Consider the following 16,273-nt stretch of genomic DNA (forward strand, 5'->3'; position numbering starts at 1 on the left):
ATAATAAGGATAATATACATCAATTCAGCATCTCAAAAATCCTGGAATATGATCCACCACCCACCGTAGGTAAAGGACTTTTACTTTTGCTCTTTACTACACCGCTTTTTCCAGTTCGCACAATGGAAGTCCTTATAAGGTAATACTCCTCCGCGATATTTCCCACATAAGTCCTGGCATCCACGTGTATGGACCAACACTTCCGAAGCAGTCAGCCAACATACCCGGAAATGAAAATAATCAGCAACTCCATCCGCTTCATAGACCACACGACCGGAAGCGGTCATGCGTACGTCCGGGAATCCGTGTGTGATGCGTCTCATATCTACATCCGGTATTTGACCCGCAATTCCGGAAGTTAGTTTCAGAAAACGTCATCCTCATGGACTTGATTATTTAGTTCCGCAGTTGTCACACATATATGCGAGGTGCCGTGAAGACCAGCCACATTTACCAATTAACATATGGAGCTCTGGAAACGCGAAGCCAGGCCCCAACATCGCATCGTCGAGAAGCAGCATATATTCCAATAGTTATAAATTTGGACATTTCCATAGTACTAGACAAAGTATCCTCCATCGTACATGCAAAAGGGAAAATAAGCACCATTAGAAACTAAAGATAATTCGTGCCAACAATAAAAAATATAACAATCAAAGATCTATACACACATGGCTCTCACATTCTTACAAAAACCATTTTGTCTCAAAATCTATATTAAGTCCTCTCGGGGCCAATGTTTTTAATATATAGATTTTTTTCATTTCTGTTTGTGCAAGACGTTCTCCCATATTTTCTTTCCTCCAATTGGGTTGAATTATCTTAATACCACAGAATGATCTAAGTTCTGCGATGTTACAGTGATGTTTTTGCTGGAAATGTAGGGACACATTATGTGTACTGAGCCCTTTTTTGATGTTCCTGGCATGTTCTGCCAGTCTAATTTTTAGCATACGAGTGGTCCTGCCCACATATTGTGAACCACACGTACACTCCAGCAAATACACACAATATCTGCTATGACAGGTTATAAAATCATCGATCATCGATCTTATAGCTCTGATTAGTTTGAGTGGATTTATATTCCTTTATATGTGATACTTTGCTTTTACACGATCTACACATAATACACTCTCCACATCTAAAGAAGCCTTTTGATTTATTTATCATTAGATCCCTGGGTTTTGATGTTACACTTTTAACAATAGCATTCTGGATGTTGTTAGCTTTCCGATAAATAAACATAGGTCGTTCTTTGATATATCCCTTTAATACAGGATCTCTCAGTAAATTATCCCAATGTTTAGCTATAATTGTTTATACGTGTTTGTATTGGCTATGATATTTAGAGATAAACAGTATTCCCCTATCTTTCCATTTTTCTGTAGTTCCAGCATTATGAAGGATATGTTCCCTATCGAGATCACCAACCTGGCCCCGAGAGAACTTAATATAGATTTTGAGACAAAATGTTTTTTTTAAGAATGTGGGAGCCATGTGTGTATAGATCTTTGATTGTTATATTTTTTACTGTTGGCACGAATTATCTTTATTTTCTAATGGTGCTTATTTTCCCTTTTGCATGTACGATGGAGGATACTTTGTCTAGTACTATGGAAATGTCCAAATTTATAACTATTGAAATATATGCTGCTTCGCGACGATGTGATGTTGGGACCTGGCTTCGCGTTTACAGAGCTCCATATGTTAATTGGTGAATGTAGCTGGTCTTCACGGCACCTCGCATATATGTGTGACAACTGCGGAACTAAATATTCAAGTGCATGAGGATGAAGTTTTCTGAAACTAACTTCCGGAATTGCGGGTCAAATACCAGATGTAGATATGAGACGCATCACACACGGATTCCCGGATGTACGCGTGACCGCTTCCGGTCGTGTGGTCTATGTGCTAGAGGAAGCGGATGGAGTTGCTGATTATTTTCATTTCCGGGTATGTTGGCTGATTGCTCCGGAAGTGTTGGTCCATACACGTGGATGCCAGGACTTATGTGGGAAATATTGCGGAGGAGTATTACCTTATAAGGACTTCCGTTGTGCGAACTGGAAAAAGCGGTGTAGTAAAGAGCAAAAGTAAAGGCCCTTTACCTACGGTGGGTGGTGGATCATATTCCAGGATTTTTGAGATGCTGAATTGATGTATATTATCCTTATTATGTTGCTTTCTTCAACAATCTTTGGGAGATTATTGTGTATATTAGCTTTGGGATGTTTTTATATTCTGTGAGGGATCTAAGATGGCAATGAGAAGTTTTATAATATGGTCGATTTGAGTTTTTTTTGTGATTTTTGGGATGATTAGTTAATTATCTCCAATCTTAGAGGAGGCGTATATTAAGCCCTTCCTGGTTCATAGCTCCACATCCTGAGGAAGGACAATCAGTCCGAAATGCATAGATGGTGGAGTAAGGAGCAGGAGTTGGACAACAGACGGTATTATATCATCTTTTTTGGATTTTTTTCTTTATGGTTTTTTCCTCCATGTGTCATCTTGTTGGATTACTATCTCTGATTATTCCTGGGCTATCAGAGATGTGTTTTTAAACCATATTGTGAATATCCCATTGCCACCTGCAGTCCCAATACTGCTTCATGTTTTTATTATTATTTTGTAGGTGATGTGATCATTTTTGTCTTTTATGGTTCCGATTTGGAATAAAGAATTGTTTTAATAAAATAGACAATTTTTTTTCGGCATCAGCTGGATATATAAGAGGAGTCGTAACAAGAAACCTTTATATGCAAGAACCAAGGGGGACTAATGGTGAGTGTCTGTCCATAGACCCTTAAGGAGTGTGACTTGTCTAAAGAAAAAGGAGGTGTTAAAGAAACCTTTCAGTGAATGGCATTTGAGTGCCTGTTGTGAGTTCTATCCATTATATGGTTTCATATCTTGGAATGAAGCAGTGGTGAAGATATTCTGTAAGATGAAGATGGACATCTTGTAGATCTCTCCATATAGACTGGGCCAGTGACACTATCTTGCTGTTTTGTTGAAGTTGTGTATTAAGGTTTTTTTGGGTAAACCTGAGATAGGACACAGCAGTGGTCCGTGGTCGCGAGTTACTTCTTTTCTTTTTTTGGAATATCACTATGCCTCTGCCACAACCAGAGCATCCTGAAGATCCGAAAGTCGCATTCACATGACCGGGACCCTGAAGTTATACCCAGAAGAGACATGCAGCTGTAACAGGGTCCTGGTAAGAGTTAGATGTCCCTCATCACGTTCTGCAACCGGAACCGCTGTTGCACACCAAAGCACAGGGCATCTACTACTAGATCGACACCCCACGGTCATCCTTGCCAGGAAAGCTTTTGGCAGTTTCTTTAGACAAGTAGGTCGCCCACCCGTATCCCTGACGAAGAGTCTTCACAGACCCATGCACTAGCTCCAGTACTCCGCGGGCCTCTCACTTGTGACCGGCATTTGCTACGAAGTTTCAATCACCAACATCCGTACGGGACAAAAAAGACTAATCAGAGACATGGGACGCCGCAGGTATAGTTTGTACTTTTACACCTGCGACACTGTTCCCACGGCCAGTGATCTACATGAGCAAATTCCCTGAACTTTGAACATTTGAAGTCTGCACAGTGTGACCCACACACAGGTGCAATAGACTAGACAATCCTTGTTGTGTGATTTGTACAGATTTCCAAATCACTGTTGTCCACTGCATGCACAGCGATATTACTCATTATTTAAAACCATCTTAATTGATGCTAATAAAGTATTCACCACTTGCATTATTATATATATTCTTTACTGCACACTAGCACAGTACCATCAAGACAGCATGTCAATACCACATAGGGGGTGAGTGTGTTACTAATCCTCATTACTATTTTGTGCAATCTCGGTGACCTCATACTACCAGCAGCACACCTGAAACATTAGCTCCATAGCTCCACCACCAGTGCACATGGACTTCCGCTTTTTTGATAAGCTGAAAATAAAAATAAGCATTTTACAGCACTAACAATAGCCACATGCTAATGTCGGAAGTAACAACAAGTATTACCGTAATGCATAATTTAAATGCAAGTCCTAATTCAAGCCCAATCCGAACCATAAACTAACTCAGAGGTTCCCAAATGCGGCCCCCCTCAAGGCACCTCAACAGTTCAGGTTTTAGAGATATCCATGGTTGAGCACAGGCGGTTAAATCAATTTGATAGAGGTGCGTATTAAGTCACTTGTGGTCAAGCATGGATAGCCTTAAAACCGGGACTGTTAGGGTGCCTTGAGGACAGAGTTTGGGAACCTCTGAGCTAACTCAACTCTAAAGCTGCCCACACACATAGCGATATTTTACCCGATCTGCCCGATTCCGACACATTGGAACGACAAATCGTGTAAAATATGCCAAAATCCTGAGTAAATCGTGAGTCCCCACTCACGATCACGATGCGATACGCGTCCCCGCTGGTCACACATCGCATCTTCAGATCTGCCTTGCAGTAGGGCAGATCTGACAATCTAGGAGGCAATGCACTGCGAAAGTGTGGATACAGGAGAGATCGTATGAAGATTGGACACCAAATTGTGTGCATATAGTGTGGTTATCGTGTGCAGAGCTGCCGGGAAGAGTTTCAAGGGAAATAGTTCACAAATCGTACACATCGGCTGATCGTGTGCACATCGGTATGTGTGTGTGCACCTTAAAACTGACTCAGGTCCTCACACATCTCTGATTCTACCTGCTATAAAAAAAATGTTTGAAACTTTTACAGAATAACTTGCAAAAGTGTTTTTTATTTCATACCGTTGCATGTTACCCCCACAAGTTCTGCAAATGACTATGCGGACCGGTAATGGCATTTTTGCAGTAGGTCCAATAGTGTATTAATTCGTGGTCTAATATGCTTGCATTTAAAACAATATAAAATGTCCTGATAAGCTATACACCAGCAACCAAAGAGAAAAAGTTGCTAGCTAATGTAGTTATCTTCCATAAAGAATACTGAACAGTATAACCTTGGTAAAATAGGATAATTACTCCATTCTCCAAAACACCACATTTTATGCAGTACATTCTTGCAATAATTTGACTGCTTGGCTTAAAGAAAATGTTTCTTTGTCACAATAACGAGCCCAGACAAGCAGTTTACAACCACCAATCACAGAAGCAAAACCAATAAATAAATCACAGAAGAATATCGTTTTTAAAATATCTGCGCTTCATTCACTAATTTCACCTGGCACGGAATTTGTTGCTATCAAGAGACTAAAGTTCTGAATTTTAATAGTTCCAGTTTTGTTGCATTATATTTGCGGTAACGGCAGAGATTTGACCCTGGACTATCAAGGTGAGAATTCAAATTAAAAAAAATTTTGGTTTTCAATCTGTGTAGAGCATAATTGTCAGCAACACAAAGGAGGTTTTATTTGTTGTGACCGACAGTATTTAAGACATAATGTATTGAATATTTTTTTAGCCTACATGTGGATATTGTAATAAAACAAGGAGGATGTCAAGGATTTAAATAAAAAATAAATAAATTGATCAAGGCATCCCTGCTTTTTAAGATGTGGTACAAAAATAACAGGCTTATCTTAGGGAGATTACTCAAAAACAAATATAACCATAATAATTACGCAAGTCATTTTTTGCGAATGGGGCATAAGACTTCTGGACTCTCAGAAAATTGCAATAGCATATGATTATTGTACAGCTACAATACTTGCTGAAAAAAATGACAATAGCTGTAGTCTGGATACTACATATCTAATCATGGAAAGGTATTTGGCAATTTAGTACAGTTGGAAAAAAAACCACAACTTTCAAGAATCACAGAGTCAAGTAAGAACGATGCTCTGGCACACAAAGCACCATGCATTTTATGTGCACATTGCTTAGGTTTTTTTTTTTTCTCTTCTGGGAATTTCTTGCCCCACCTCAAACCAAAAATAAGAAGGGACACAGATGAAACCCACTGAAACCGGCCAAAATCACAAAGCATATACTTTTTTTTTCCCTCTCTCTTTCTTTGCTCTAGACTTTGCACCAATGAAAGGACACACATAATTTTAGGCATCCAAGTCAAGGCTTTGTGAGGATTGATTTTTGCTAATATAAGAATTACTGCTCTTCCTTCAAAAGACAGTCAAGGCAATAGAACTGGAATCTTTACAGCATCCGGTGGTACATAGTGAGAGCCTATATCCTTACAAGTCATTTGCCTTCTTTCAGAGCAAAAAAAAGAAGCAATATTACTCAGGTATGGAATCGCTGCAATTTAAGTTCTGTAATACAAACCAGGGGGGGGATTGTTCATACGGGCTAATACAATTATCATAAATCCAAGACTTCTGCATTTAATAGACATTCTGTTTGCGTGCCAGGTGTTACAGCTGCGGGCTTAAGTAAGAATTGAAAGAAACTCAAGTTTTAGAAGTAGCTGAACAAGAGCCAAAACACAATATGTTCTAGCGTGTTGTAGAGTAAAATTGTTTGGTTTGACTAGTAATGAAGCAGTTGTGCGCTCGTAATGCACCATAGCTTATTTTGAGAAAACATCAAAGCGTAGTTGAGGGCTATGCACCTCCAGTCTTCAGGTGGATTAACAAGCCAGGCTGTAAAGCAATTAGTCAGTTTATAGCTGACGACTGGATGTCCTTATTTAGTTTTCAGAAATGGTTTGTGTGTGGGTAACAAAGAGATATAGAAATAAACACACTAATGTCTGTAAAGTGTTATATGACCTGCACAGACAAGCAATTGCTATTTTAATTGGAACAGAAAGAAGATAAGCTGTACTTACAGTCATTTGGAGATGATCGAATGACATATTATATATATATTTATATATAGATACACACACACACATTGTACTTAAATTGCTGCAGGTCGGACTTAAACTCACAGGTAAATAAAGGCCAATTTTATGGTATGTTAAATATTGCTTTTTATTTGCATCAGATTCTAAAACTTAAACTCAATCTAGTTGATTAAAAAACTACAGTAATTCAGAATAAACGAGAACTTTAGAAATCGCATACCAGTAAATACTAGCTAAAGTATCCTATATAGTTACTCAAATATGTTTTTTTTATTATAGCTCTTTTAGGGAGAATACTATTAGTAACTGAGTGAGTCAATGAACGTATGTATGCAGGTATGTATGATTCACACTAAGCATTTCCTTCAGGTTCCAGAGTTAGCTATGATGGCATCTACAGTAACCCTATAAATGTAATTGTGGCAATGAAACAACACTACTGATCTGTGGGCAGCTCCGGTAAATGGTTTATACAAGCATGATTGATATCAGCTAACAACGTTACCTCTGATTAGTAAGATATATAAAGGTGCATACACACTAGACGATATGCTCCCTGAGCGATATCGTCTAGTGTTTCCCTGGCAGGTTGTGCTCAATGTCGTTCATGACATTGAGCACTCCCACTGAACGATATTAACGAAATCGTTCAGTGACGGGCTCTCTCCCCCATTCCCCAACATACAGCAACCTGACAATATCATCAGCTTGGCCTGCATGTTTGCCATATGAACGATAAAGACGAACGGACATGCGGGAACACGCAACGTTCGTCGTTATCATTCATCGTTTTGGTGAAAAAATGGACGATATAGTAAATGACTGAACAATAACGATATGGTTATTTTTCAGTCGTCCACTTTAATCGCCCATTGTGTACGCATCTTATGAAAAGTGAAAGCTAGAACAAAGAAAATTGGATAACCTAAACAAAACTCTACACTTTCTCTTTGTAAAGATGCTGTACTGGTTTACTAAGTGAGGAGTCATAGCTACAGCATACTGCAACAGTTTTGTAGGCACTGACTGTATTCGGCAAAGAAGCTGCTTTGTGATGTGCCATATATTATGTCTATGCTCTACTTTACGTTCTAATCTATTCTATTCCAAGGTTAAAGGAGAACGGTTATCATGGGCATTCTCATCCAGGTTTTGCTTCTAGCTTTGATGTTTGTACCACGAGGGCTTAGCCAATATGAAGGTTATGACGATGACACAGATTATGGCCCTGAGCCATATTCTGAATATCAGCCACCAATTAATATTCCGCACAGCATGGATTATAATGTCCCAAGTATCCCTTATACAACTGACTGTGCTAGGGAATGTTACTGCCCCCCATCATCAATAGTGACCATGTACTGCGACAACAGGAAGCTCAAGGCTGTTCCCCAAATACCAGGCCGCATACAGCAACTCTACCTACAGCACAATGAAATCGAAGGAATTAATAAAAAGTCATTCATTAATGCCACTTCTCTAAGGGAAATTAACCTGAGCCACAACAAACTTAAATCTCAAAAAATCGATAATGGTGTATTTGCTAAATCTCCTCATCTACATCAAATATACTTAAACAACAATGACTTAGAAGAGATCCCATCACCCTTTTCCAGTTCTGTTGAAAGGATCTTCCTTGGTTCAAACAAAATTAATAAACTAAGAGAACAAGATCTTCAAGGCTTGGCCAATGTTACCATGCTTGACCTTTGCAACAATCGTATTGACAATGTGAAGGGGAAAACACTAAGCAAACTGACAAATTTGATGCAGGTCAACATCTGTAACAACAAACTGCTATCCATGCCTGCAAACCTTCCGCCCTCCCTCATGTACCTGTCACTGGAGAATAATTCCATTTCCAAGATCCCAGACGACTATTTTACAAAGCTTACAAATCTAATTGCATTTCGAATGTCACACAACAAGCTTGAGGAAGTTCCCTTGCACATGTTTAACCTGCCCAAACTTATGGAACTGAACCTGAGCCATAACAAACTAAAGCGCATCTTCTATATTACTCGATCACTGGAACACCTGTATCTTAATGACAATGAATTTGAAAGTAAGTACCACCTCATTGGGTTATAGTATATCTAAGCAGCTATTTATTTTAACTCAGGTCAGAAAATACTATTTTTCTATTACGATTTTTGCTTTTCATCAAAAATATGTGTGATATTGTAACTTATAACCTCCAAAATTACACTACCATTTAGAGAGAGGCAATGTGCAAAGGCAAAAGAAAAGAATAAGCACTGATAACGAAAAAATTACTTTTGAAACAAATCACTTTAATTAAAACATGAAACTATGTTTAATTAAAATATATAATTAAATATATAGTATTTTGGTTTACACCATGTGAATATATACACACACACATATATATATATATATATATATAAATACATACACACACATACATACGCATATATTATTTCCTATTATGGTCATCTTATATTTATTTACAGAAACAAAGCTAATAAAAGAAGATACTGTTCAGTGCTCCCCTTAATAAGTGCTGCTGGTCGATGCAGTTAAGTGGGCAAATAAGAAAAACAAACCTGGGACCTGCAATATATGCCTAGGTAGTCGTGTTTTAAAGAGCTTTCTTTATGGTAACAGGTGGGATATTTACTCATCCAGTCTTATGTATTATTTCCCCTATGCCTCATTAGGCAAACCTTGCTATAATGCACTTGAAGGCAGGAGCTGAGAAAGGCTGCTTGTGATTGTTTAGTTGACAATCTTGCAGTTCCACCAAGACGGGGTTGACCTCAGGGTAGTAGAAAACTAAATTAATGTAAGGCCCCATACATCAGCAGTCAGAAAACCACAATTGAACAATTCAAATTGTTTACAGATTTTAGGATTTCCCAATCTAGCGCTCTGTGCCCATACATTACAGATCTTTTTTAGTGATTTGCAGATCATTTTCAGCAAATATAGATCTGCCAGTCTTACTAGTAATGGTCTGCAAATCTGCCTATTGTTACCATACACTAGCAATCTACAGCCCCAATCAATCTCTGAAATCCAACATGTTGGACAACCTGATTTACCAATTTCAATCACTTTTTGGTTGAAATCTGCTATCTGTTATCCCCATACATGGCAGATTTTTTTTACACAATCATCTGCAAAACGCAGAATTGCCACAATCGATTGCTGATGTATGGGGGCCTTTATTCAGTCGGACAATAGAATCACTGTCCAACCTGGTGAGATCACGTTTGGCTTCATTGTGGCCTGTTAGTGAGGCCAGAAGGTAACCGAACACACAAACAGATAGAAATCACCTCTAAACACTATTTCCAAAAACAAACTGATCAATTTTAAGTAATTTATTATTGGGCCTCATACAGCTTTTTAGACCACACACAGCGGGATGTAGTCAGGAAGCCGACCATCTGAATACCGACCGCCGGCTTCCCGACTGTCAAAACCCAGCAAGGTACTAATGACAGGCGTCAAAATCCCAACTCCTGTCATTAGACCTACGCCGGGAGCCCGACATACCGGACGAAGGTAAACTGGGCGCAGGACGCGGGGGTGTGTTAGGTTTTAGGGCTCCTGGGGGGACTTAGGGATAGCCCCCCCCAGGAGGTTTAGGTTTATGCTAGAAGGGGGTTAGGATTAGGCACCCCCGGTGGGAGGTTAGGGTTAGGACCCCCCGGTAGAGTTAGGGTTAGGCTGCAGGGAAGGGGGGGGGGGGTTAGGGTTCAGCATCCCACACAGCATATTGCAGCTAATCTCTAGGAAAGCGAATATCTGCAGGAATAGAGCCATTCCTAATGTATATGTCCCACAAACCCTTTACTTCCTTTCAAAGTCATCCTGCCAATCTTATTTATGTTTGATAATCTTCACAGTACAAGTGTTTGGAACATGACAAAGTGCAAGGAAGCTGCTCTGAAATCAAGTGTCTTTGTTTGTAAAGAAGAATAGCATGACACCAAGTCTAGAATATGAGTATAGATATAGGTACAATTGATTTATCTATGTCCCCACCTCTTCACCCTAATCACCCATTAAAGAGGGAACTGGTGCCCTCGGCTAGCTGTGAAGGGAGATTCTTCTATGTTCTGTGCTGTCAATAACCATTGAACAGAGCAGTGTCAATGCCTAAAGGGCCTTGAGTTAGGAAATATAGGGCGGGGGGAGTATAGCTTATTTTCTTTCACAACGCATGAAGAAAAGGGACAGAAAGAGTTTTCGTAGTGGGAGGTAGAGCTGTTGTGAATGGAGGGAGAAGACAGAGATAGTTAAGGGAAAAATAAGATAAAGAGGAGGAGACAATAAAGGCAGAAAGGGCAAAGGGATAGGGAAATGGGCTCAGGGAAGGGTGGATGAAACAGAGTGGGAACAATGAAGTGGTGGTAGAAACCCCAAGAGAGGAAAATATGCCAGTAATATGAATACCAAAGTAAGAGGGGCCCAGTGACAGAAGAGTTCCAGTGTTCTCATGTCACAGAGGTAACTATCTGCAGATGGAAGGAAGCCTAGCCCAGGTACAGATGTGTCCACATACATCTTACCACCATGCACTACAAGCTGCGTTAAACATAACGCGTGAGCGCCGAGTGTCTGTTCATGAAACATTTCACCTTCAAATGTGTCTTATTCGCACAGTGATGCTAATAGGACGCATAACCTTCTGCTGATTAAATAATATGCAGCATGCCTATATTCTGTGTGCGTCTGTGGGTGTACAGTATCTGCAAGCGAAATGCTGCGTACGGTAGCATGTTGCATGCAGATACACCTGCAGTTGCGCACAGAATATAGGCATGCTGCCCATCATTTTAATCAACAGAAACTTGTTTGTCCTATGCATATCGCTTTGCAAATAAGATGCATTTGAAGGTAAAAAGTTGAACAAAAAAGATGCTCGGAGCTACCGAGTCACGCGACAAGAAGGGCTGTTTAACACGCAAGGAGTAAGATGAATGTGGACACATCTGTATAATCTACATTGCAACAACACCAATATTAGACTATAGATATATAGAACTTCATTAATTTGCTATAAAAAGTGTAAAGGTAGCATACCCTGTCCAGACTTTACCTGCCGCTTTGATAAAAAGTGGTGTACATACTTCATCCTGGCTTTGTCAGAGACAGACATTTCACAATCACTTAGACATTGTAGAAATGGGGATATCGTATAAACAAAAATCTTAAATTGTAAAGCATACCATATCAGTTGTTTACTATAGGGTTGCTATAGTATCCCTTTAATCAGGACACATGAATTAGATGTTCTGTAGGTGATTAATACCAGGTGAAATGCAGACTTGAAGTCAGCCAGCCACATAACCTATGTCATTTTTATCATGTGTATCCCTGATAAAAAGGAATATTATAGCAACCCTAGCACTCACATCACTCACCATGCTCCTACTTGTGCCTCCATTGTTAAGCAAGCTGTACAAGCTTTGTAATCTAAGAAGCCACATAACTAAACAGTTAAACTGGGTACACACTGTGCCGGCGGATCCGTCGACAGAGGCCAATCAGGTAAGCTATACAGACTTACCGATTGGTGTGTTCCCTGACATCACAACTGGGTGGGCATTTGAATTTGCCTGCCCAGTTAAGCTGCCAGTTACCTGCGGTTCCTGCAGCAAGCTGACCGCCTGTTCACACAGCCAGAAGCACCGATATACCTGCAGATATATATTGGTCATCTGCTGTGCTGCAGAGCAAATGTGATATGTCTGTGAACGACATCGCTCACAGGCATATTGGGAGTACACACCCAGCGACGTGCTGGCTATATATCGCCCATTCGATTGTATGCCAATATATCTCCCAGTGTAAACCTGGTTATAGGCCGGGTACACACAGTGCAGTGCAGTGCTATAGCAGTGTTTCAGGGACATGCAGGACAGAGAATCACCACCATCTAAATAGCTGTCCATTTACAGCACTAGGATGTTACAGGATACTGTAGTATGCTGTACATAATTAATCAATTAAAGTTTCAGTTATTTAATTATTTTAAAGGAACTACCATATAGGAATTTAAATATGTGAAAGTCAAGTAGTGGGTGTGCTTGCTACATATGCATTGAAGATAGATTTACTCTTTAAATGCTTCAGCTTCACTATTTATGCAAACTAGACAACAAGGTTTGAGGATTTAATAACAATGTAATTAAATAATTATTCACTTTCTTCCAGTTTTAAACATAACTATAATGTGTCCGGTAATGGATCAAATGCATCGCCTGACCTACCTCCGTGTGGACCAAAATAAATTGAAAGGACCTATAAGCACATTAGCTTTCCTTTGCTTTCCCCACATTCAAAGCATTTATTATGGTGAACAAAAGCGTGGTGCTGGTGACAGTCCCTACCTACGCATTCCACAATTCCCATTACCAGAAGAGGAGAGGCATGGTCAAGAATATGATGATGATGACGATGATTTTCCACAGTATCATAGAGAGGAGCATGGACCAGTACGAGAAGAAATGGAAGAAGAAGAGGAGAATGACTTTGCTGACTATTCATACTGAGGGTCTTACAATACTATTCCTCTGTTGGTTACTTTCATTTTATAAGGTTTTATAAACCTTACACCTTTGCGCTTCCCTTAAAACATTATCTTGAACTATGAAATGTAGCACATATAGTAATAAGCCTGGCAAAATGCCAGGGTCAAAAATTATTTAGTTATATGAGCAGGTAGGTAAGCCAATGTGACTTAATTACTTACTTCATTACTGCTGAAATAATGTAAGGGCAGGTATATACCAACCTTATAAAGTAGAATGTTTTCGGACAAGGAAATCACAGTGTTCTGGAATGAGGATATGCTCAGTTAGTGTAACGTAAAATGAACCCGAGAACGTTGTCCCCTTTACTGGATGGATTGTGCCATCAAAGGTACACATGTAACACATTCACTGCCGAGTTACTTATACAAGCTTGCCATGATTATCTGGTCAGAATATTGCTGCATTCTAGTGTGACCCAGGGCAAATTTAACAATGGGGCAGATCGACCTAAAGCCCCAAGCCGCCGCATAAAAATATGCCCATCATGACAGCATGATGATCCTTGCGACCAGGTAAACAGAAAGTGCCCCTTATCTTAAATCTTGAAAGTACAGACCTGTACCTGCAAAGTATCTTCTCTTCAGGCTTCAGTGACTAGGTTAGCAAGACAGCAGCACAACTTAGATAGCTGTGGTACCCAGGCCTGATTAAAGTTTCCGGACGCCCTAGGCTAACACACTACTAGCACCCCCAGTAATGTTGCTAAACACAGAACACAGGGCCTTATTCAGCAAGGAATATAGGCCCTCATTCAGAGCCGTTCGCTATTTGTGGTCGCTCGTTTAAAAACAAGGGGTGGCTATTCAAATGATCCGTACGCACATTGCAGTCTGTTCACACCTCTAAGTCTGAACGAGCGAGCAAAACATACGCTCGTTTATTTGTTAAAAACGCCCCCTGGCCGCTCGCATCCTACGTCATGTCCGCTATTTATTAGATTAATCGAGTACATCGACCAGCGTATGAACTGCTCGCTATTCTTGTGGTTGGTGTTTGCTACCACAAATTTGCGAGCAGTTCTGGCTATAAAATAACCCAGTGACGTGGTCAATGACGCTGCTGTTTTAAATATGCACACCCATAAAACGCCCGTTTTGACCTTTAAGCACGCCTGCGTTCGGATCTCCACTCCCCATTTTCAAGCACCTTCCCCTGTTACCACCCACATACGCCTCATTCTGTCACTCAAAATAGCAGGCACTCGCTATATTGCGTACCAACGATTTTCGGCCGCACTGACAGGTTCGCGCATGCGTACTAAAAACCGTACGCATGCGCAGATGTGCAAACATCGCTCGGAACGAGCGTACTGCCGCTAACGAGCGGCTCTGAATGAGGGCCATAGTTGCTTATACACACGCAATTAGTCGTGTAATTTGCACTGCTCATGCGTATGCATCGATGTGGGCGTGCGCAAGGCAGACGCTGTGATCGGAACTGCGATTGCAGAGGCTACGCAGACCCATGGCAGAATGATTGACAGGAAGTGCCATTTGTGGGTGGTGACGGAGGGGTGGTCGGGTGAACGCATGTGTGCCAGTAGGTTTCAATGCCGTTGCAGGGGCGTGCATAAATTATCCAATGCGATACCAGATGCCGCGTGAGGCATCATAGCATGCGTAAAAGTAAGCAATTCCTGAGTAAGGTCTGGGCTTCGATTGTTTCGCTATGTTGGCCAAGTATACGGATGTAAGTATGGGGAAGTGGGCATCTTTTATGTCAGGCTGCAATCGCAATGAGACTGCACACATTTGCATGTCACCACTGATATTAGCAACTGCGTTGCATGTGTATAAGCAGAATATCGATCCATAGTGAATCAGGCCCACAGTATATATGCCTGCTCAGGAAATTGCCGGTCACATGTGCAGGTAATTAAGGCTTGATCTTGGCATCTACTAATGTAATGATGTTTGTGGAGTGTAGAGAAAACTGTCTTCTAGAGAATGCAAAGACTAAAGATAATAACATGCAGCTCTTCAGGCAACCCAGATGGCACTGTAGCACAAAATGTATCCAAAGGTTTTAGCAGTAAGTTACATGGTCCTCCAAACCACTTTGAGATGGCCAGATAACTACTGTATCAATGTTTTTTAATTGAACTGTGCGGCCGCATCCAAAATGGGAATTAGGTAATTTTATTATACTGTTGCCAACTGCTTGCTACTACCCCTCTCTTCCCCAAGTCCTGGCACCTTAGGCTGCATCATATTTAGCTTAATGGTTGATCAGGCACTGGTGGTACTCATGCAATTTAGTGCCACAGACGAACTGGTGCAGTTCAGATAACTAAAAAAAACAGCAATGTCTGGAACATAAAAACTATCTAGGTCCACTATTTGCAATGAGTGACCATCACCATTACAGTTTTAAGATAGACACGGGGCAGTCTTAAAGGTGGACATGTACATTGCTACTGTTTCTGTCTTGCTGCAAACTTATGTCATGGAATTACATAGTGGGGGCAAGACAGCGATTACGTGGATTCTTTACACTTTGGGGACGGGACAGCGATTCTATGATTCATAGCACTACGCCCCCAACCCCTCACACCTGGACTTCTCCCTAACAATATCTCCCAGAGGTCAGATAGGAAACCACATGCCTGCCACTCAATTCAATGGAACAAAATGGGAAGGGAGACTGGATGCTTGCTAACATGGCACTTAAGTAAATATATCTTTCAACGAAATCTGAAATTGGTCAATGTGGAAAAATTCTGTACTCAAGAGAGAGAAAAGAATATACAATCCATAATATCCTGAAACAAAATAGGAATTTATTAAATATGATGATCCCCCAGCTTCAGGCAGTACAAAATCTGATTTTCTTAGTTCAAACATCTTTTTATGTCACATGCGCATTTATAGCTAACAGCAAATGTAGTTGATGCTTATGAAC

At 40.4% G+C, this 16,273-nt stretch overlaps 2 protein-coding genes across 6 annotated transcripts in view; one reads left to right on the forward strand and one right to left on the reverse strand.

Annotated features, from left to right (window-relative positions):
* Positions 1 to 16,273, reverse strand: part of CENPP (centromere protein P) — a 475,725-nt gene that overhangs the window by 343,133 nt on the left and 116,319 nt on the right. The window lies entirely within an intron of this gene.
* Positions 5,232 to 14,275, forward strand: OMD (osteomodulin). 2 transcript variants are annotated; one of them, XM_088456887.1, is made up of 4 exons: positions 5,232 to 5,330; positions 6,021 to 6,242; positions 7,915 to 8,868; positions 12,993 to 14,275. In XM_088456887.1, the coding sequence occupies exons 3-4, from the start codon at positions 7,935 to 7,937 to the stop codon at positions 13,328 to 13,330; spliced, it is 1,272 nt and encodes a 423-aa protein (XP_088313013.1). In that variant the 5' UTR covers positions 5,232 to 5,330; positions 6,021 to 6,242; positions 7,915 to 7,934; the 3' UTR covers positions 13,331 to 14,275. The 2 variants fall into 2 exon arrangements, with proteins under 2 accessions (XP_088313013.1, XP_088313014.1); XM_088456888.1 differs by lacking the exons at positions 5,232 to 5,330; positions 6,021 to 6,242 and adding an exon at positions 7,081 to 7,139.

The sequence above is a fragment of the Taudactylus pleione genome, unplaced genomic scaffold (assembly GCF_031769625.1).
Source record: "Taudactylus pleione unplaced genomic scaffold, aTauple2 ptg000726l, whole genome shotgun sequence".
Lineage (NCBI taxonomy): Eukaryota > Metazoa > Chordata > Amphibia > Anura > Myobatrachidae > Taudactylus > Taudactylus pleione.

Bases quoted from the DNA above. Each gene is read 5' to 3' on its own strand.
- OMD (XM_088456887.1), top strand. From the start codon at position 7,935: ATGGGCATTCTCATCCAGGTTTTGCTTCTAGCTTTGATGTTTGTACCA. The intron at 8,869-12,992 runs GTAAGTACCACC...ACTTTCTTCCAG, and splicing joins TAATGACAATGAATTTGAAA to TTTTAAACATAACTATAATG.